We start from the raw sequence: 21,253 nt of genomic DNA on the forward strand, positions 1-21,253 counted from the left end.
GAGTCCCCTTGTATTGCTGTGGAGGGACTGGTGACACTGGCTCCCTCTACTGGAGTCCCCTTGTATTACTATGGAGGGACTGGTGACACTGGCTCCCTCTACTGGAGTCCCCTTGTATTACTATGGAGGGACTGGTGACACTGGCTCCCTCTACTGGAGTCCCCTTGTATTATACAAGGGGTACTGGAGTCCCCTTGTATTACTATGGAGGGACTGGTGACACTGGCTCCCTCTACTGGAGTCCCCTTGTATTGCTATGGCGGGACTGGTAACACTGGCTCCCTCTACTGGAGTCCCCTTGTATTGCTATGGCGGGACTGGTAACACTGGCTCCCTCTACTGGAGTCCCCTTGTATTACTATGGAGGGACAGGTGACACTGGCTCCCTCTACTGGAGTCCCCTTGTATTGCTATGGCGGGACTGGTAACACTGGCTCCCTCTACTGGAGTCCCCTTGTATTGCTATGGCGGGACTGGTAACACTGGCTCCCTCTACTGGAGTCCCCTTGTATTACTATGGAGGGACAGGTGACACTGGCTCCCTCTACTGGAGTCCCCTTGTATTGCTATGGCGGGACTGGTAACACTGGCTCCCTCTACTGGAGTCCCCTTGTATTACTATGGAGGGACTGGTGACACTGGCTCCCTCTACTGGAGTCCCCTTGTATTGCTATGGCGGGACTGGTAACACTGGCTCCCTCTACTGGAGTCCCCTTGTATTACTATGGAGGGACTGGTGACACTGGCTCCCTCTACTGGAGTCCCCTTGTATTGCTATGGCGGGACTGGTAACACTGGCTCCCTCTACTGGAGTCCCCTTGTATTACTATGGAGGGACTGGTGACACTGGCTCCCTCTACTGGAGTCCCCTTGTATTGCTATGGCGGGACTGGTAACACTGGCTCCCTCTACTGGAGTCCCCTTGTATTACTATGGAGGGACAGGTGACACTGGCTCCCTCTACTGGAGTCCCCTTGTATTACTATGGAGGGACTGGTGACACTGGCTCCCTCTACTGGAGTCCCCTTGTATACTATGGAGGTAATACTGAAGTAATAAACCTATAGGTATACCATCACCTATAACTAATGAAAGGAAACAGCTAGTCCAAACAAAGCTGCTAATTCAATAACTTTTGAGATATTTCAGGGTAACAACAACATCGGGGTCATTTGAGGCTCTCTCCCCCTAATGAGTGCTGCAGGTCACATGGGAGGGCGGTGCTCAGGACAGTGCAGGTCACATGGGAGGGCGGTGCTCAGGACAGTGCAGGTCACATGGGAGGGCGGTGCTCTGGACAGTGCAGGTCACATGGGAGGGCGGTGCTCTGGACAGTGCAGGTCACATGGGAGGGCGGTGCTCTGGACAGTGCAGGTCACATGGGAGGGCGGTGCTCAGGACACAGTGCAGGTCACATGGGAGGGCGGTGCTCAGGACACAGTGCAGGTCACATGGGAGGGCGGTGCTCAGGACACAGTGCAGGTCACATGGGAGGGCGGTGCTCAGGACACAGTGCAGGTCAAATGGGAGGGCGGTGCTCAGGACATAGTGCAGGTCACATGGGAGGGCTGTGCTAAGGACACAGTGCAGGTCACATGGGAGGGCGGTGCTAAGGACACAGTGCAGGTCACATGGGAGGGCGGTGCTCAGGAAACAGTGCAGGTCACATGGGGGGGTGGGCTCAGGATATAGTGCAGGTCACATGGGAGGGCGGTGCTCAGGACACAGTGCAGGTCACATGGGAGGGCGGTGCTCAGGTCACATGGGAGGGCGGTGCTCTGGACAGTGCAGGTCACATGGGAGGGCGGTGCTCAGGACACGGTGCAGGTCACATGGGAGGGCGGTGCTCAGGACACGGTGCAGGTCACATGGGAGGGCGGTGCTCAGGACAGTGCAGGTCACATGGGAGGGCGGTGCTCAGGACAGTGCAGGTCACATGGGAGGGCGGTGCTCAGGAGACAGTGCAGGTCACATGGGAGGGCGGTGCTCAGGAGACAGTGCAGGTCACATGGGAGGGCGGTGCTCAGGACACAGTGCAGGTCACATGAGAGGGCGGTGCTCAGGACACAGTGCAGGTCACATGAGAGGGCGGTGCTCAGGACACAGTGCAGGTCACATGGGAGGGCGGTGCTCAGGACACAGTGCAGGTCACATGGGAGGGCGGTGCTCAGGACACAGTGCAGGTCACATGGGAGGGCGGTGCTCAGGACACAGTGCAGGTCACATGGGAGGGCGGTGCTCAGGACACAGTGTAGGTCACATGGGAGGGCGGTGCTCAGGACACAGTGCAGGTCACATGGGAGGGCGGTGCTCAGGACACAGTGCAGGTCACATGGGAGGGCGGTGCTCAGGACACAGAATCATTATTTAGGGTATTTATGTCACGGACACCTCGTCCTTGAAATATTCCCCTGCTTAGTCTCTCAGGTGACAGACAGCCCAGCCTGCTGGCAGCAATAACACACAGGAAGTGGTAGAAAAACGGAGCGGTAGTACCTTACATGATATACAGTGTACGGGGTGAACAGCATCCATAACAATTCCACCAACCAGCCGGATCCAGCCAGTGCCTGCAAAATAAAGGGGAAGACAGTCACAGCCTCCAGCGTACAGAGACACAGTCACCACCTGCAGCATACAGAGACACAGCCACCGCCTGCAGCGTACAGAGACACAGCCACCGCCTGCAGTGTACAGAGACACAATCAGCACCTGCAGCGTACAGAGACACAGTCACCGCCTGCAGCATACAGAGACACAGTCACCGCCTGCAGCGTACAGAGACACAGTCACCGCCTGCAGCATACAGAGAGACAGTCACTGCCTGCAGCGTACAGAGACACAGCCACCGCCTGCAGCGTACAGAGACACAATCACCACCAGCAGCATACAGAGACACAGTGACCGCCTGCAGCATACAGAGACACAATCACCACCTGCAGCGTACAGAGAGACAGTCACCGCCTGCAGCGTACAGAGAGACAGTCACCGCCTGCAGCGTACAGAGAGACAGTCACCGCCTGCAGCGTACAGAGAGACAGTCACCGCCTGCAGCGTACAGAGACACCACCACCGCCTGCAGCGTACAGAGACACCACCACCGCCTGCAGCGTACAGAGACACCACCACCGCCTGCAGCGTACAGAGACACAATCACCGCCTGCAGCGTACAGAGAAACCACCACCGCCTGCAGCGTACAGAGAAACCACCACCGCCTGCAGCATACAGAGACACAATCACCGTATGCAACATACAGAGAGACAGCCACCGCCTGCAGCGTACAGAGAGACAGTCACCGCCTGCAGCGTACAGAGAGACAGTCACCGCCTGCAGCGTACAGAGAGACAGTCACCGCCTGCAGCGTACAGAGAGACAGTCACCGCCTGCAGCGTACAGAGAGACAGTCACCGCCTGCAGCGTACAGAGAGACAGTCACCGCCTGCAGCGTACAGAGAGACAGTCACCGCCTGCAGCGTACAGAGAAACCACCACCGCCTGCAGCATACAGAGACACAATCACCGCCTGCAACATACAGAGAGACAGCCACCGCCTGCAGCACACAGAGACACAATCACCGCCTGCAGCGTACAGAGAGACAGTCACCGCCTGCAGCGTACAGAGAGACAGTCACCGCCTGCAGCGTACAGAGAGACAGTCACCGCCTGCAGCGTACAGAGAGACAGTCACCGCCTGCAGCGTACAGAGAGACAGTCACCGCCTGCAGCGTACAGAGAGACAGTCACCGCCTGCAGCGTACAGAGAGACAGTCACCGCCTGCAGCGTACAGAGAGACAGTCACCGCCTGCAGCGTACAGAGACACAGCCACCGCCTGCAGCATACAGAGAGACAGTCACTGCCTACAGCGTACAGAGACACAGCCACCGCCTGCAGCATACAGAGAGACAGTCACTGCCTGCAGCGTACAGAGAGACAGTCACTGCCTGCAGCGTACAGAGACACAGCCACCGCCTGCAGCGTACAGAGACACAATCACCACCTGCAGCATACAGAGACACAGTGACCGCCTGCAGCATACAGAGACACAATCACCACCTGCAGCATACAGAGAGACAGTCACCGCCTGCAGCATACAGAGAGACAGTCACCGCCTGCAGCGTACAGAGACACAATCACCACCTGCAGCATACAGAGACACAGTGACCGCCTGCAGCATACAGAGACACAATCACCACCTGCAGCATACAGAGAGACAGTCACCGCCTGCAGCGTACAGAGAGACAGTCACCGCCTGCAGCGTACAGAGAGACAGTCACCGCCTGCAGTGTACAGAGAGACTGTCACCGCCTGCAGCGTACAGAGACACCACCACCGCCTGCAGCGTACAGAGACACAATCACCGCCTGCAGCGTACAGAGACACCACCACCGCCTGCAGCGAACAGAGACACAATCACCGCCTGCAGCTTACAGAGACACAATCACCGCCTGCAGCGTACAGAGAGACAGTCACCGCCTGCAGCGTACAGAGAGACAGTCACCGCCTGCAGCATACTGAGAGACAATCACCGCCTGCAGCGTACAGAGAGACAGTCACCGCCTGCAGCGTACAGAGAGACAGTCACCGCCTGCAGCCTACAGAGAAACCACCACCGCCTGCAGCATACAGAGACACAATCACCGCATGCAACATACAGAGAGATAGCCACCGCCTGCATCACACAGAGACACAGTCACCGCCTGCACCGTACAGAGACACAGTCAACGCCTGCAGCGTACAGAGAGACAGTCACCGCCTGCAGCATACAGAGAGACAGTCACCGCCTGCAGCATACAGAGAGACAGTCACCGCCTGCAGCATACAGAGAGACAGTCACCGCCTGCAGCATACAGAGAGACAGTCACCGCCTGCAGCATACAGAGAGACAGTCACCGCCTGCAGCATACAGAGAGACAGTCACCGCCTGCAGCGTACAGAGAGACAGTCACCGCCTGCAGCATACAGAGAGACAGTCACCGCCTGCAGCGTACAGAGAGACAGTCACCGCCTGCAGCGTACAGAGAAACCACCACCGCCTGCCGCATACAGAGACACAATCACCGCATGCAACATACAGAGAGACAGCCACCGCCTGCAGCACACAGAGACACAATCACCGCCTGCAGCGTACAGAGAGACAGTCACCGCCTGCAGCGTACAGAGAGACAGTCACCGCCTGCAGCGTACAGAGAGACAGTCACCGCCTGCAGCGTACAGAGAGACAGTCACCGCCTGCAGCGTACAGAGAAACCACCACCGCCTGCAGCATACAGAGACACAATCACCGCATGCAACATACAGAGAGACAGCCACCGCCTGCAGCACACAGAGACACAATCACCGCCTGCACCGTACAGAGACACAGTCACCGCCTGCAGCATACACAGAGACACAGCCACCGCCTGCAGCATACAAAGAGACACAGCTGTCACAGGAGCCCTAGTGGTCAGACTGCAAGTTGCCTTCCAATCGGTTTCAGCACACCAATCATGCAAGCTGTGGTCGCACTCGGTGCACGGAAATCGACGTAACTTGGGCAGCAGTCTGACCAGAAGGGAGCCTGTGAGGTACGGTAATTACAACTTACACACGATTTCAGGGTATAACTGCCACCACCACTGGTATGGGCCAGTGGACCCGACTGACTGACTAGTCCTGCAAATAAAAACGGTTAAACACACTCTATTCTGTCTAGATATCAACAATAGTAGCGTCTCTTCACAGATCTGAGTTCAGTTCCTGTGTATGCTGAATAAAAGGGTAGCGGGACAGTGAACGACTTTGGTAAAGTCTTTATTCACGGCAATATAAATAATTAATATATACAGAAATTTATTAAAATAAACAATTATTGAGACATTAATAGCCAGTATGAAAAATAAAGGGGAGGAAAAAAATACTTAGTTCCTGGAAAGATGTCTTTTTGTGGGAAAACTTGTAAAGTTCTTGGTTTCAATCAAAGTTCATAGTTCAGACCAGGTGGATGTCAGCATATCCTCAAGCTGGCACAGATGAGATCAGGATGATGTTTCAGGGTGGAGGACACTGAGTTTGTCTCCTCTGCCATTCTTATGCCCCTGATCCAGTAGGAGGGAGTGAGGGCGGGGCCACACACCCCCTTAGAACATGAGATGAGCCCTCCCCTTGTCCTGGGGACCAGAAATCATATCTAACCATATATGGGCTCTATCTCACAGAACCGTACAGGTCAGGGCAGATTTACTAACATTTTCAGGTCTGCCTCGATGTACCCAGCAGCCTGATACCAAACATGAGGGGTGGGACCCCTGTGGTATCATCAGGGCACTTTCGAACTGCCTAACTGGCAGTCTTTACCTCAGAATGTTCTGAAACTTCCTCAGAACCAGCGCCAGATAGGGCCAAGCATGCTCTGTTTGTTTGGAGGGTCTGCCAGCCTGGCAACACAGAAAATATGACACAGCAGTTTATGGAATATGAGATACCTCTGGGATTTATAGCAGGTCATTCCCAGGCAAAGGCTCTTTGAAGTTTGGGGGCAGCCAGCTACGTGTCAGCTTCCCTGCTGGGAGGGAGCCAGAGTGTCTGACTTTTCCCCCAACTAGATTGCTTCTGCCATTGTGCTTATCAACTATACCTGATGGATGGGCCATCAGCACAGCTTGAAGTCAGGGAAACTCTGCAGCAGGCTAGAGCCCTTTTGGTGGAAGGAGGGAAAGAGAAAAAAATTGAAAAAAAAACCCAGTTCTGAATCCTGTAATGGCTGCACAAATTTAGCCAGAAAGCGATCAGAAATTGGACTGCGCGGATCCTTCCAATTCGCCCACGTTTCTCACGGCTATTCCGTGACAACAGCCACCGCCAGCAGCGTACACAGAGACACAGCCACCGCCTGCAGCGTACACAGAGACACAGCCACCGCCTGCAGCCTACACAGAGACACAGCCACCGCCTGCAGCGTACACAGAGACACAGCCACCGCCTGCAGCGTACACAGAGACACCCCCACCGCCTGCAGCGTACAGAGAGACACAGCCACCGCCTGCAGCGTACACAGAGACACAGCCACCGCCTGCAGCGTACACAGAGACACAGCCACCGCCTGCAGCGTACACAGAGACACAGCCACCGCCTGCAGCGTACACAGAGACACAGCCACCGCCTGCAGCGTACACAGAGACACAGCCACCGCCTGCAGCCTACAGAGACACAGCCACCGCCTGCAGCCTACAGAGACACAGCCACCGCCTGCAGCCTACAGAGACACAGCCACCGCCTGCAGCCTACAGAGACACAGCCACCGCCTGCAGCCTACAGAGACAAAGCCACCGTCTGCAGCCTACAGAGACACAGCTACCGCCTGCAGTCTACAGAGACACAGCTACCGCCTGCAGCCTACAGAGAAACAGCCACCACCTGCAGCCTACAGAGACACAGCCACCGCCTGCAGCCTACAGAAACACAGCCACTGCCTGCAGCACACAGACACAGCCTCCTCCGGCAGGATAGAGGGAGGGACGGAGCGGGACACTTAGTGGTGACAGGATAGAGGGAGGGACGGGGGCGGAACACAGTTGTGACAGGACAGAGGGACGGGGGCGGGACACAGTTGTGACAGGACAGAGGGAGGGACAGGGGCGGGACACTCAGTTGTGACAGGATAGAGGGAAGGGCAGGGGTGGGACACAGTGGTGACAGGATAGAGGGAGGGACAGGGGCGGGACACACAGTGGTGACAGGATAGAGGGAGGGACGGGGCGGGACACTTAGTGGTGACAGGATAGAGGGAAGGGCAGGGGGAGGGACACTCAGTGGTGACAGGATAGAGGGAAGGGCAGGGGGAGGGACACTCAGTGGTGACAGGATAGAGGGAGGGACGGGGCGGGACACTTAGTGGTGACAGGATAGAGGGAGGGACGGGGCGGGACACTTAGTGGTGACAGGATAGAGGGAGGGATGGGGCGGTACACTCAGTGGTGACAGGATAGAGGGAGGGACTCTCAGTGGTGACAGGATAGAGGGAGGGGCAGGGGGCGGGACACTCAGTGGTGACAGGATAGAGGGAGGGGCAGGGGGCGGGACACTCAGTGGTGACAGGATAGAGGGAGGGGCAGGGGGCGGGACACTCAGTGGTGACAGGATAGAGGGAGGGGCAGGGGGCAGGACACAGCGGTCACAGGGAGGGACAGGGGCGGGACACTCAGTGGTGACAGGATAGAGGGAGGGACAGGGGCGAGACACTCAGTGGTGACAGGATAGAGGGAGGGAAAGGGGCAGAACACTCAAGTAGTGACAGGATAGAGGGAGGGACAGGGGCGGGACACTCAGTGGTGACAGGATAGAGGGAGGGACAGGGGCGGGACACTCAGTGGTGACAAGATAGAGGGAGGGACAGGGGCGGGACACTCAGTGGTGACAAGATAGAGGGAGGGACAGGGGCGAGACACTGTGGTGACAGGATAGAGGGAGGGACAGGGGCGGGACACTCAGTGGTGACAGGATAGAGGGAGGGGCGGGGGAACACACAGTGGTGACAGGATAGAGGGAAGGGCAGGGGGAGGGACACTCAGTGGTGACAGGATAGAGGGAGGGACGAGGGTGGGACACTCAGTGGTGACAGGATAGAGGGAGGGACAGGGGCGGGACACGCACTGGTGACAGGATAGAGGGAGGGACAGGGGCGGGACACTTAGTGGTGACAGTATAGAGGGAGGGACGGGGCGGGACACTTAGTGGTGACAGGATAGAGGGAGGGATGGGGGCGGGACACTCAGTGGTGACAGGATAGAGGGAGGGACAGGGGCGGGACACTCAGTGGTGACAGGATAGAGGGAGGGACGGGGCGGGACACTCAGTGGTGACAGGATAGAGGGAGGGACAGGGGCGGGACACTCAGTGGTGACAGGATAGAGGGAGGGACAGGGGAGGGACACTCAGTGGTGACAGGATAGAGGGAGGGGAAGGGGTGGGACACTCAGTGGTGACAGGATAGAGTGAGGGGCAGGGGCGGGACACTCAGTGGTGACAGGATAGAGGGAGGGACAGGGGCGGGACACTCAGTGGTGAAAGGATAGAGGGAGGGACAGGGGTGGGACACTCAGTGGTGACAGGATAGAAGGAGGTAGAGGGGCGGGACACTCAGTGGTGACAGGATAGAGGGAGGGACAGGAGCAGAACACTTAGTGGTGACAGGATAGAGGGAGGGGCAGAACACAGTGGTGAAAGGATAGAGGGAGGGACACTCAGTGGTGACAGGATAGAGGGAGGGACAGGGGCGGGACACTCAGTGGTGACAGGATAGTGGGAGGGACACAGTGGTGAGTGGTGACAGAATAGAGGGAGGGACAGAGGCGGGACACTCAGTGGTGACAGGATAGAGGGAGGGACAGGGGCGGAACACTCAGTGGTGACAGGATAGAGGGAGGGACAGGGGCGGGACACTCAGTGGTGACAGGATAGAGGGAGGGACAGGGGCGGGACACTCAGTGGTGACAGGATAGAGGGAGGGACAGGGGCGGGACACTCAGTGGTGACAGGATAGAGGGAGGGACAGGGGCGGGACACTCAGTGGTGACAGGATAGAGGGAGGGACACTCAGTGGTGACAGGATAGAGGGAGGGACAGGGGCGGGACACTCAGTGGTGACCGGATAGAGGGAGGGACAGGGGCGGGACACTCAGTGGTGACCGGATAGAGGGAGGTACACTCAGTGGTGACAGGATAGAGGGAGGGACACTCAGTGGTGACAGGATAGAGGGAGGGGCAGGGGCGGGACACAGTGGTGACAGGATAGAGGGAGGGACACTCAGTGGTGACAGGATAGAGGGAGGGACACTCAGTGGTGACAGGATAGAGGGAGGGGCAGGGGAGGGACACTCAGTGGTGACAGGATAGAGGGAGGGACAGGGGCGGGACACTCAGTGGTGACAGGATAGAGGGAGGGACAGGGGCGGGACACTCAGTGGTGACAGGATAGAGGGAGGGACAGGGGCGAGACACTCAGTGGTGACAGGATAGAGGGAGGGGCAGGGGCGAGACACAGTGGTGACAGGACAGGGGGAGGGACAGGGCCCAGACACTCAGTGGTGACAGGATAGAGGGAGGGACACTCAGTGGTGACAGGATAGAGGGAGGGACACTCAGTGGTGACAGGATAGAGGGAGGGACGGGGCGGGACACTCAGTGGTGACAGGATAGTGGGAGGGACACAGTGGTGACAGGATAGAGGGAGGGGCAGGGGGCGGGACACTCCGTGGAGACAGGACAGAGGGAGGGACACTCAGTGGTGACAGGATAGAGGGAGGGGCAGGGGCGGGACACTCAGTGGTGACAGGATAGAGGGAGGGACAGGGGCAGAACACTTAGTGGTGACAGGATAGAGGGAGGGACAGGGGCAGAACACTCAGTGTTGACAGGATAGAGGGAGGGACAGGAGCAGAACACTTAGTGGTGACAGGATAGAGGGAGGGACAGGGGCAGAACACTCAGTGTTGACAGGATAGAAAGAGGGGAAGGGGGAGGGACACTCAGTGGTGACAGGACAGGGGGAGGGACACAGTGGTGACAGGACAGGGGGAGGGACAGGGGCGGGACACTTAGTGGTGACAGGATAGAGGGAGGGATGGGGAGGGATGGGGAGAGACACAGTGGTGACAGGAAAGTGGGAGGGACACGGGCGGGACACAATGGTGACAGGACAGGGGGAGGGACAGGGCCCAGACACTCAGTGGTGACAGGATAGAGGGAGGGACAGGGGAGGGACACAGTGGTGACAGGATAGAGGGAGGGACAGGGGCGGGACACTCAGTGGTGACAGGATAGAGGGAGGGGCAGAACACTTAGTGGTGACAGGATAGAGGGAGGGGCAGAACACTTAGTGGTGACAGGATAGAGGGAGGGGCAGAACACTTAGTGGTGACAGGATAGAGGGAGGGGCAGAACACTTAGTGGTGACAGGATAGAGGGAGGGGCAGAACACTTAGTGGTGACAGGAATAGAGGGAGGGACAATCAGTGGTGACAGGATAGAGGGAGGGGCAGGGGCGGGACACTTAGTGGTGACAGGATAGAGGGAGGGACAGGGGCGGGACACTTAGTGGTGACAGGATAGAGGGAGCTGCAGAACACTTAGTGGTGACAGGATAGAGGGAGGGGCAGGGGCGGGACACTTAGTGGTGACAGGATAAAGGGAGAGATGGGGCGGGACACTCAGTGGTGACAGGATAGAGGGAGGGACACTCAGTGGTGACAGGATAGAGGGAGGGACAGGGGCGGGACACTCAGTGGTGACAGGATAGAGAGAGAGATGGGGCGGGACACTCAGTGGTGACAGGATAGAGGGAGGGACAGGGGCGGGACACTCAGTGGTGACAGGATAGAGGGAGGGACAGGGGCGGGACACTCAGTGGTGACAAGATAGAGGGAGGGAAAGGGGCGGGACACTCAGTGGTGACAGGATAGAGGGAGGGACAGGGGCGGGACACTCAGTGGTGACAGGATAGAGGGAGGGACAGGGGCGGGACACTCAGTGGTGACAGGATAGAGGGAGGGACAGGGGCGGGACACTCAGTGGTGACAGGATAGAGGGAGGGACAGGGGCGGGACACTCAGTGGTGACAGGATAGAGGGAGGGACACTCAGTGGTGACAGGATAGAGGGAGGGGCAGGGGTGGGACACAGCGGTCACAGGACACAGGGAGGGAAAGGGGCGGGACACTCAGTGGTGACCGGATAGAGGGAGGGACAGGGGCGGGACACTCAGTGGTGACAGGATAGAGGGAGGGACACTCAGTGGTGACAGGATAGAGGGAGGGGCAGGGGCGGGACACTCAGTGGTGACAGGATAGAGGGAGGGACAGGGGCAGAACACTTAGTGGTGACAGGATAGAGGGAGGGACGGGGCGGGACACTCAGTGGTGACAGGATAGAGGGAGGGACACTCAGTGGTGACAGGATAGAGGGAGGGACACTCAGTGGTGACAGGATAGAGGGAGGGATAGGGAGGGATGGGGAGGGACACAGTGGTGACAGGAAAGTGGGAGGGACACAGTGGTGACAGGACACGGGGGACAGGGGCGGGACACAGTGGTGACAGGACAGGGGGAGGGACAGTGTCCGGACACTCAGTGGTGACAGGATAGTGGGAGGGACACAGTGGTGAGTGGTGACAGGATAGAGGGAGGGACAGAGGCGGGACACTCAGTGGTGACAGGATAGAGGGAGGGACAGGGGCGGGACACTCAGTGGTGACAGGATAGAGGGAGGGACAGGGGCGGGACACTCAGTGGTGACAGGATAGAGGGAGGGACAGGGGCGGGACACTCAGTGGTGACAGGATAGAGGGAGGGACAGGGGCGGGACACTCAGTGGTGACAGGATAGAGGGAGGGACAGGGGCGGGACACTCAGTGGTGACAGGATAGAGGGAGGGACAGGGGCGGGACACTCAGTGACAGGATAGAGGGAGGGACAGGGGCGAGACAGTGGTGACAGGATAGGGGGAGGGACAGGGGGAGGGACACTCAGTGGTGACAGGATTGAAAGAGGGACAGGGGCGGGACACTTAGTGGTGACAGGATTGAGGGAGGGACAGGGGCGGGACACTCAGTGGTGACAGGATTGAGGGAGGGACAGGGGCGGGACACTCAGTGGTGACAGGATTGAGGGAGGGACAGGGGTGGGACACTCAGTGGTGACAGGATTGAGGGAGGGACAGGGGTGGGACACTCAGTGGTGACAGGATAGAGGGAGGGACAGGGGCGGGACACTCAGTGGTGACAGGATAGAGGGAGGGACAGGGGAGGGGACACACAGTGGTGACAGGATTGAGGGAGGGACAGGGGTGGGACACTCAGTGGTGACAGGATTGAGGGAGGGACAGGGGTGGGACACTCAGTGGTGACAGGATAGAGGGAGGGACGGGGCGGGACACTTAGTGGTGACAGGATAGAGGGAGAAATGGGGCGGGACACAGTGGTGACAGGACAGGGGGAGGGACAGGGCCCGGACACTCAGTGGTGACAGGATAGAGGTATGGACAGGGGCGGGACACTCAGTGGTGACAGGATAGTGGGAGGGACACAGTGGTGACAGGATAGAGGGAGGGACAGGGGCGGGACACTCAGTGGTGACAGGATAGAGGGAGGGACAGGGGTGGGACACTCAGTGGTGACAGGATAGAGGGAGGGACAGGGGTGGGACACTCAGTGGTGACAGGATAGAGGGAGGGACAGGGGTGGGACACTCAGTGGTGACAGGATAGAGGGAGGGACAGGGGCGGGACACTCAGTGGTGACAGGATAGAGGGAGTGACAGGGGTGGGACACTCAGTGGTGACAGGATAGAGGGAGGTAGAGGGGCGGGACACTCAGTGGTGACAGGATAGAGGGAGGGAGAGGGAGGGACCGGGGCAGAACACTTAGTGGTGACAGGATAGAGGGAGGGGCAGAACACAGTGGTAAAAGGATAGAGGGAGGGACACTCAGTGGTGACAGGATAGAGGGAGGGGCAGGGGCGGCACACTTAGTGGTGACAGGATAGAGGGAGGGGCAGGGGAGGGACACTCTGTGGTGACAGGATAGAGGGAGGGACAGGGGCGGGACACTTAGTGGTGACAGGATAGAGGGAGCTGCAGAACACTTAGTGGTGACAGGATAGAGGGAGAGATGGGGCGGGACACTCAGTGGTGACAGGATAGAGGGAGGGACAGGGGCGGGACACTCAGTGGTGACAGGATAGAGGGAGGGACAGGGGCGGGACACTCAGTGGTGACAGGATAGAGGGAGGGACAGGGGCGGGACACTCAGTGGTGACAGGATAGAGGGAGGGACAGGGGCGGGACACTCAGTGGTGACAGGATAGAGGGAGGGACAGGGGCGGGACACTCAGTGGTGACAGGATAGAGGGAGGGACAGGGGCGAGACACTCAGTGGTGACAGGATAGAGGGAGGGGCAGGGGCGAGACACAGTGGTGACAGGACAGGGGGAGGGACAGGGCCCAGACACTCAGTGGTGACAGGATAGAGGGAGGGACACTCAGTGGTGACAGGATAGAGGGAGGGACACTCAGTGGTGACAGGATAGAGGGAGGGACAGGGGCGGGACACTCAGTGGTGACAGGATAGAGGGAGGAACAGGGGCGAGACACTCAGTGGTGACAGGATAGAGGGAGGGGCAGGGGCGAGACACAGTGGTGACAGGACAGGGGGAGGGACAGGGCCCAGACACTCAGTGGTGACAGGATAGAGGGAGGGACACTCAGTGGTGACAGGATAGAGGGAGGGACGGGGCGGGACACTCAGTGGTGACAGAATAGTGGGAGGGACACAGTGGTGACAGGATAGAGGGAGGGGCAGGGGGCGGGACACTCCGTGGTGACAGGATAGAGGGAGGGACACTCAGTGGTGACAGGATAGAGGGAGGGGCAGTGGCGGGACACTCAGTGGTGACAGGATAGAGGGAGGGGCAGGGGCGGGACACTCAGTGGTGACAGGATAGAGGGAGGGGCAGGGGCAGGACACTCAGTGGTGACAGGATAGAGGGAGGGACAGGGGCAGAACACTCAGTGTTGACAGGATAGAGGGAGGGGCAGGGGGAGGGACACTCAGTGGTGACAGGATAGAGGGAGGGACACAGTGGTGAAAGGACAGGGGGAGGGACAGGGGCGGGACACTTAGTGGTGACAGGATAGAGGGAGGGATGGGGAGGGACACAGTGGTGACAGGAAAGTGGGAGGGACACAGTGGTGACAGGACACGGGCGGGACACAGTGGTGACAGGACAGGGGGAGGGACAGGGCCCAGACACTCAGTGGTGACAGGATAGAGGGAGGGACAGGGGAGGGACACAGTGGTGACAGGATAGAGGGAGGGACAGGGGCGGGACACTCAGTGGTGACAGGATAGAGGGAGGGGCAGAACACTCAGTGGTGACAGGATAGAGGGAGGGGCAGAACACTTAGTGGTGACAGGATAGAGGGAGGGGCAGAACACTTAGTGGTGACAGGATAGAGGGAGGGGCAGAACACTTAGTGGAGACAGGATAGAGGGAGGGGCAGAACACTTAGTGGTGACAGGATAGAGGGAGGGGCAGAACACTTAGTGGTGACAGGATAGAGGGAGGGGCAGAACACTCAGTGGTGACAGGATAGAGGGAGGGGCAGAACACTTAGTGGTGACAGGATAGAGGGAGGGGCAGAACACTTAGTGGTGACAGGATAGAGGGAGGGGCAGAACACTTAGTGGTGACAGGATAGAGGGAGGGGCAGAACACTTAGTGGTGACAGGATAGAGGGAGGGGCAGAACACTTAGTGGTGACAGGATAGAGGGAGGGGCAGAACACTTAGTGGTGACAGGATAGAGGGAGGGGCAGAACACTTAGGGGTGACAGGATAGAGGGAGGGGCAGAACACTTAGTGGTGACAGGATAGAGGGAGGGGCAGAACACTTAGTGGTGACAGGATAGAGGGAGGGGCAGAAAACTTAGTGGTGACAGGATAGAGGGAGGGACACTCAGTGGTGACAGGATAGAGGGAGGGACAGGGGCGGGACACTCAGTGGTGACAGGATAGAGGGAGGGACAGGGGCGAGACACTCAGTGGTGACAGGATAGAGGGAGGGGCAGGGGCGAGACACAGTGGTGACAGGACAGGGGGAGGGACAGGGCCCAGACACTCAGTGGTGACAGGATAGAGGGAGGGACACTCAGTGGTGACAGGATAGAGGGAGGGACGGGGCGGGACACTCAGTGGTGACAGAATAGTGGGAGGGACACAGTGGTGACAGGATAGAGGGAGGGGCAGGGGGCGGGACACTCCGTGGTGACAGGATAGAGGGAGGGACACTCAGTGGTGACAGGATAGAGGGAGGGGCAGTGGCGGGACACTCAGTGGTGACAGGATAGAGGGAGGGGCAGGGGCGGGACACTCAGTGGTGACAGGATAGAGGGAGGGGCAGGGGCAGGACACTCAGTGGTGACAGGATAGAGGGAGGGACAGGGGCAGAACACTCAGTGTTGACAGGATAGAGGGAGGGGCAGGGGGAGGGACACTCAGTGGTGACAGGATAGAGGGAGGGACACAGTGGTGAAAGGACAGGGGGAGGGACAGGGGCGGGACACTTAGTGGTGACAGGATAGAGGGAGGGATGGGGAGGGACACAGTGGTGACAGGAAAGTGGGAGGGACACAGTGGTGACAGGACACGGGCGGGACACAGTGGTGACAGGACAGGGGGAGGGACAGGGCCCAGACACTCAGTGGTGACAGGATAGAGGGAGGGACACTCAGTGGTGACAGAATAGAGGGAGGGACAGGGGCGGGACACTTAGTGGTGACAGGATAGAGGGAGCTGCAGAACACTTAGTAGTGACAGGATAGAGGGAGGGACAGGGGCGGGACACTTAGTGGTGACAGGATAGAGGGAGGGACACTCAGTGGTGACAGGATAGAGGGAGGGACAGGGGCGGGACACAGTGGTGACAGGATAGAGGGAGGGACAGGGGCGGGACACTCAGTGGTGACAGGATAGAGGGAGGGACAGGGGCGGGACACAGTGGTGACAGGATAGAGGGAGGGACAGGGGCGGGACACTCAGTGGTGACAGGATAGAGGGAGGGACAGGGGCGGGACACTCAGTGGTGACAGGATAGAGGGAGGGACACTCAGTGGTGACAGGATAGAGGGAGGGACACTCAGTGGTGACAGGATAGAGGGAGGGACACTCAGTGGTGACAGAATAGAGGGAGGGGCAGGGGCGGGACACTCAGTGGTGACAGAATAGAGGGAGGGGCAGGGGCGGGACACTTAGTGGTGACAGGATAGAGGGAGGGATGGGGCGGGACACTCAGTGGTGACAGGATAGAGGGAGGGACACTCAGTGGTGACAGGATAGAGGGAGGGACACTCAGTGGTGACAGGATAGAGGGAGGGACACTCAGTGGTGACAGGATAGAGGGAGGGATGGGGAGGGACACTAAGTGGTGACAGGATAGAGGGAGGGACAGGGGCGGGACACTCAGTGGTGACCGGATAGAGGGAGGGACAGGGGCGGGACACTCAGTGGTGACAGGATAGAGGGAGGGACACTCAGTGGTGACAGGATAGAGGGAGGGATAGGGAGGGACACAGTGGTGACAGGAAAGTGGGAGGGACACAGTGGTGACAGGACACGGGGGACAGGGGCGGAACACAGTGGTGACAGGACAGGGGGAGGGACAGGGCCCGGACACTCAGTGGTGACAGGATAGTGGGAGGGACACAGTGGTGAGTGGTGACAGGATAGAGGGAGGGACAGAGGCGGGACACTCAGTGGTGACAGGATAGAGGGAGGGACAGCGGCGGAACACTCAGTGGTGACAGGATAGAGGGAGGGACAGGGGCGGGACACTCAGTGGTGACAGGATAGAGGGAGGGACAGGGGCGGGACACTCAGTGGTGACAGGATAGAGGGAGGGACAGGGGCGGGACACTCAGTGGTGACAGGATAGAGGGAGGGACAGCGGCGGAACACTCAGTGGTGACAGGATAGAGGGAGGGACAGGGGCGGGACACTCAGTGGTGACAGGATAGAGGGAGGGACAGGGGCGGGACACTCAGTGGTGACAGGATAGAGGGAGGGACAGGGGCGGGACACTCAGTGGTGACAGGATAGATGGAGGGACAGGGGCGGGACACTCAGTAGTGACAGGATAGAGGGAGGGACAGGGGCGGGACACTCAGTGGTGACAGGATAGAGGGAGGGACACTCAGTGGTGACAGGATAGAGGGAGGGACACTCAGTGGTGACAGGATAGAGGGAGGGACACTCAGTGGTGACAGAATAGAGGGAGGGGCAGGGGCGGGACACTTAGTGGTGACAGGATAGAGGGAGGGATGGGGCGGGACACTCAGTGGTGACAGGATAGAGGGAGGGACAGGGGCGGGACACTCAGTGGTGACAGGATAGAGGGAGGGACAGGGGCGGGACACTCTGTAGTGACAGGATAGAGGGAGGGACAGGGGCGAGACAGTGGTGACAGGATAGAGGGAGGGACAGGGGCGAGACAGTGGTGACAGGATAGGGGGAGGGACAGGGGGAGGGACACTTAGTGGTGACAGGATAGAGGGAAGGGCAGGGGGAGGGACACTCAGTGGTGACAGGATTGAGGGAGGGACAGGGTCGGGACACTCAGTGGTGACAGGATTGAGGGAGGGACAGGGGTGGGACACTCAGTGGTGACAGGATAGAGGGAGGGACAGGGGAGGGGACACACAGTGGTGACAGGATTGAGGGAGGGACAGGGGTGGGATACTCAGTGGTGACAGGATTGAGGGAGGGACAGGGGTGGGACACTCAGTGGTGACAGGATAGAGGGAGGGACAGGGGCGGGACACTCAGTGGTGACAGGATAGAGGGAGGGACAGGGGCGGGACACTCAGTGGTGACAGGATAGAGGGAGGGACAGGGGCGGGACACTCAGTGGTGACAGGATAGAGGGAGGGACAGGGGCGGGACACTCAGTGGTGACAGGATAGAGGGAGGGACAGGGGCGGGACACTCAGTGGTGACAGGATAGAGGGAGGGACAGGGGCGGGACACTCAGTGGTGACAGGATAGAGGGAGGGACAGGGGCGGGACACTCAGTGGTAACAGGATAGAGGGAGTGACAGGGGCGGGACACTCAGTGGTAACAGGATAGAGGGAGGGACAGGGGCGGGACACTCAGTGGTAACAGGATAGAGGGAGGGACAGGGGCGGGGCACTCAGTAGTGACAGGATAGAGGGAGGGACAGGGGCGGGACACTCAGTAGTGACAGGATAGAGGGAGGGACAGGGACGGGACACTCAGTGGTGACAGGATAGAGGGAGGGACGGGGCGGGACACTCAGTGGTGACAGGATAGAGGGAGGGACAGGGGCGGGACACTCAGTGGTGACAGGATAGAGGGAGGGACAGGGGCGGGACACTCAGTGGTGACAGGATAGAGGGAGGGACAGGGGCGGGACACTCAGTGGTGACAGGATAGAGGGAGGGACAGGGGCGGGACACTCAGTGGTGACAGGATAGAGGGAGGGACGGGGCGGGACACTTAGTGGTGACAGGATAGAGGGAGGGACGGGGCGGGACACAGTGGTGACAGGATAGAGGGAGGGACACAGTGGTGACAGGACAGGGGGAGGGACAGGGCCCAGACACTCAGTGGTGACAGGATAGTGGGAGGGACAGGGGCGGGACACTCAGTGGTGACAGGATAGAGGGAGGGGCAGTGGCAGAACAGTTAGTGGTGACAGGATAGAGGGAGGGACACTCAGTGGTGACAGGATAGAGGGAAGGGCAGGGGGAGGGACACTCAGTGGTGACAGGATAGAGGGAAGGGCAGGGGGAGGGACACTCAGTGGTGACAGGATAGAGGGAGGGACAGGGGTGGGACACTCAGTGGTGACAGGATAGAGGGAGGGAAAGGGGGAGGGACACTCAGTGGTGACAGGATAAAGGGAGGGACAGGGGCGGGACACTCAGTGGTGACAGGATAGAGGGAGGGACAGGGGCGAGACACAGTGGTGACAGGATAGAGGGAGGGGCAGGGGGCGGGACACAGCGGTGACAGGATAGAGGGAGGGACAGGGGGCGGGACACAGCGGTGACAGGATAGAGGGAGGAACACTCACCGGGGACAGAAGCGGTCGGCTCACACGGAGGCTCAGCGGCTGAACACAGTCTGACAGGGAGAACGGCCAGGAGCTGTTGACGAGAAGAGATAGAAATGACATAAGGAGGCGTAACTAAAAGGTGTTGACTCCTCCTACACACCGTTATGTCACTGCCCAATCAGATAGCACAGATGTCTCCCCCTGCTGGCAGTACCTGAAGTGCAGCAGCCCAGCTCTGCCGTTTGTCATTCCCTCTTCGGGGAATAGAAGTAGCGGGGGACTTCCGGACTGTGACAGGTAGTGTTTCAGCGACTCCAGGAGCTGAGAGCGGCTCCCCGGTGCTCCAAGTTCCAGGAAACCTCGAGCCCAGCACAGGAAGCCTGGGGGGCAGGAGAGAGACGGCTGTGGAGACACAAGACACGGGATGAGGATAGTGCAGTCACACAGCATCATGTGACGCCATAACGGGGCGGAGCTTCACACATTACACCGCACAGCACCATGTGACACCATAACGGGGTGGAGCTTCAGACACATTACACCACACTAATGCGGGTCAGCACAGAAGCAGGAAGGGGTCACAGTCATCACAGAGGCAGGAGGAGCAGGAGGGGGTTGTCACGGAAGAGCCGTGAGAAAAGAGATCGCAACTGGTTTGCTGCACCGATTGTCGTTGACGTGCCAGATCAAAATCTTATGTCTAGGTACCGCAGGGTGTGAGCCTGGGGTCTCTGGCTTACATAGCTGCTAGAGGTACTCTTTTCATGAAGTATGTTTGTTGACCAATGAAGGCATGTTTGTTTAAATTAACTTGATCAAAAGAAGTTCCTTCATGGGCAGTGACACCCAAGTGTGAACATGCCCTTTAAAGAATACCATTTGGTGAGCTCCAGCAAAGCTATCTTCCCAAACAGCAGGGCTTAGACACAGCGGAGCCGAGTAGCCAGCCTTAGGAACACATGGAGTTTATGATTTTTAGCCTGTTTAAGGAATACCGTTTATATGAGAGGTATGGAAGTTATCTCACTCTGCTGGTCCGGATCTGGTGAATATTTTAATATTAAATTGAGGCCACTGACATACCCGGAACCCGAGGTATTCCGCTACTTTGTAACCGAACATGCGACAGCAACCAAGTTTGATGTCATATGAACTGTCCTATTCTGAGGAATATGAATCTGTGACTGTTACGTGTGTGCGGGAAGCGCGAGCTGAGATATGGAAAATGTCATATTTGGTGGGCACAAGAAACCCACCCAGGAGGTTAACCGCACCCTGTCCAGCCCCTGGGCTGAACCTGAGACCCCACCCAAAAATGTGGGTCATTCAAAAGAACTTGCCAGGGACCCCTCCCTTAGTCCTCCGAATTCCATCTTCATGGGAGCATGCTGCTGCTCTGAGGACGAGCAGCAGCCATATTTGTTTTAACTTTGTTCTGGAAACAAAGAAACTTCACGTGTTTTTCCCAGAAAGGACATATTTTCACCTGACCTTAAGTATACGTATTTTCTTCCCTTTTTATTTTTATACTGTGCTACTATTGTCTCTATAATTGTTGATTTTAATGATTTTCTGTATATATTCCATTTATAATAAAAGACTTCTAAAAAGTCATTTATTTGTTCAGCTACCCCTGCTATTCAGCCGCA

The 21,253-nt window shown here is 58.3% G+C and overlaps 1 protein-coding gene across 3 annotated transcripts in view; it reads right to left on the minus strand.

The window, feature by feature from the left end:
• Positions 1-21,253, minus strand: part of AUP1 (AUP1 lipid droplet regulating VLDL assembly factor) — a 70,699-nt gene that overhangs the window by 19,507 nt on the left and 29,939 nt on the right. For all 3 annotated transcript variants that reach the window (XM_068273633.1, XM_068273640.1, XM_068273638.1), the window contains exons 5-7: positions 19,819-20,006; positions 19,623-19,695; positions 2,497-2,570 (exon numbers count right to left, since the gene is read on the minus strand). In XM_068273633.1, the coding sequence (XP_068129734.1) occupies positions 2,497-2,570; positions 19,623-19,695; positions 19,819-20,006 (335 nt within the window). The remainder of the gene's footprint in view (positions 1-2,496; positions 2,571-19,622; positions 19,696-19,818; positions 20,007-21,253) is intronic.

This window comes from Hyperolius riggenbachi, chromosome 1 (genome assembly GCF_040937935.1).
Source record: "Hyperolius riggenbachi isolate aHypRig1 chromosome 1, aHypRig1.pri, whole genome shotgun sequence".
Classification (NCBI taxonomy): domain Eukaryota; kingdom Metazoa; phylum Chordata; class Amphibia; order Anura; family Hyperoliidae; genus Hyperolius; species Hyperolius riggenbachi.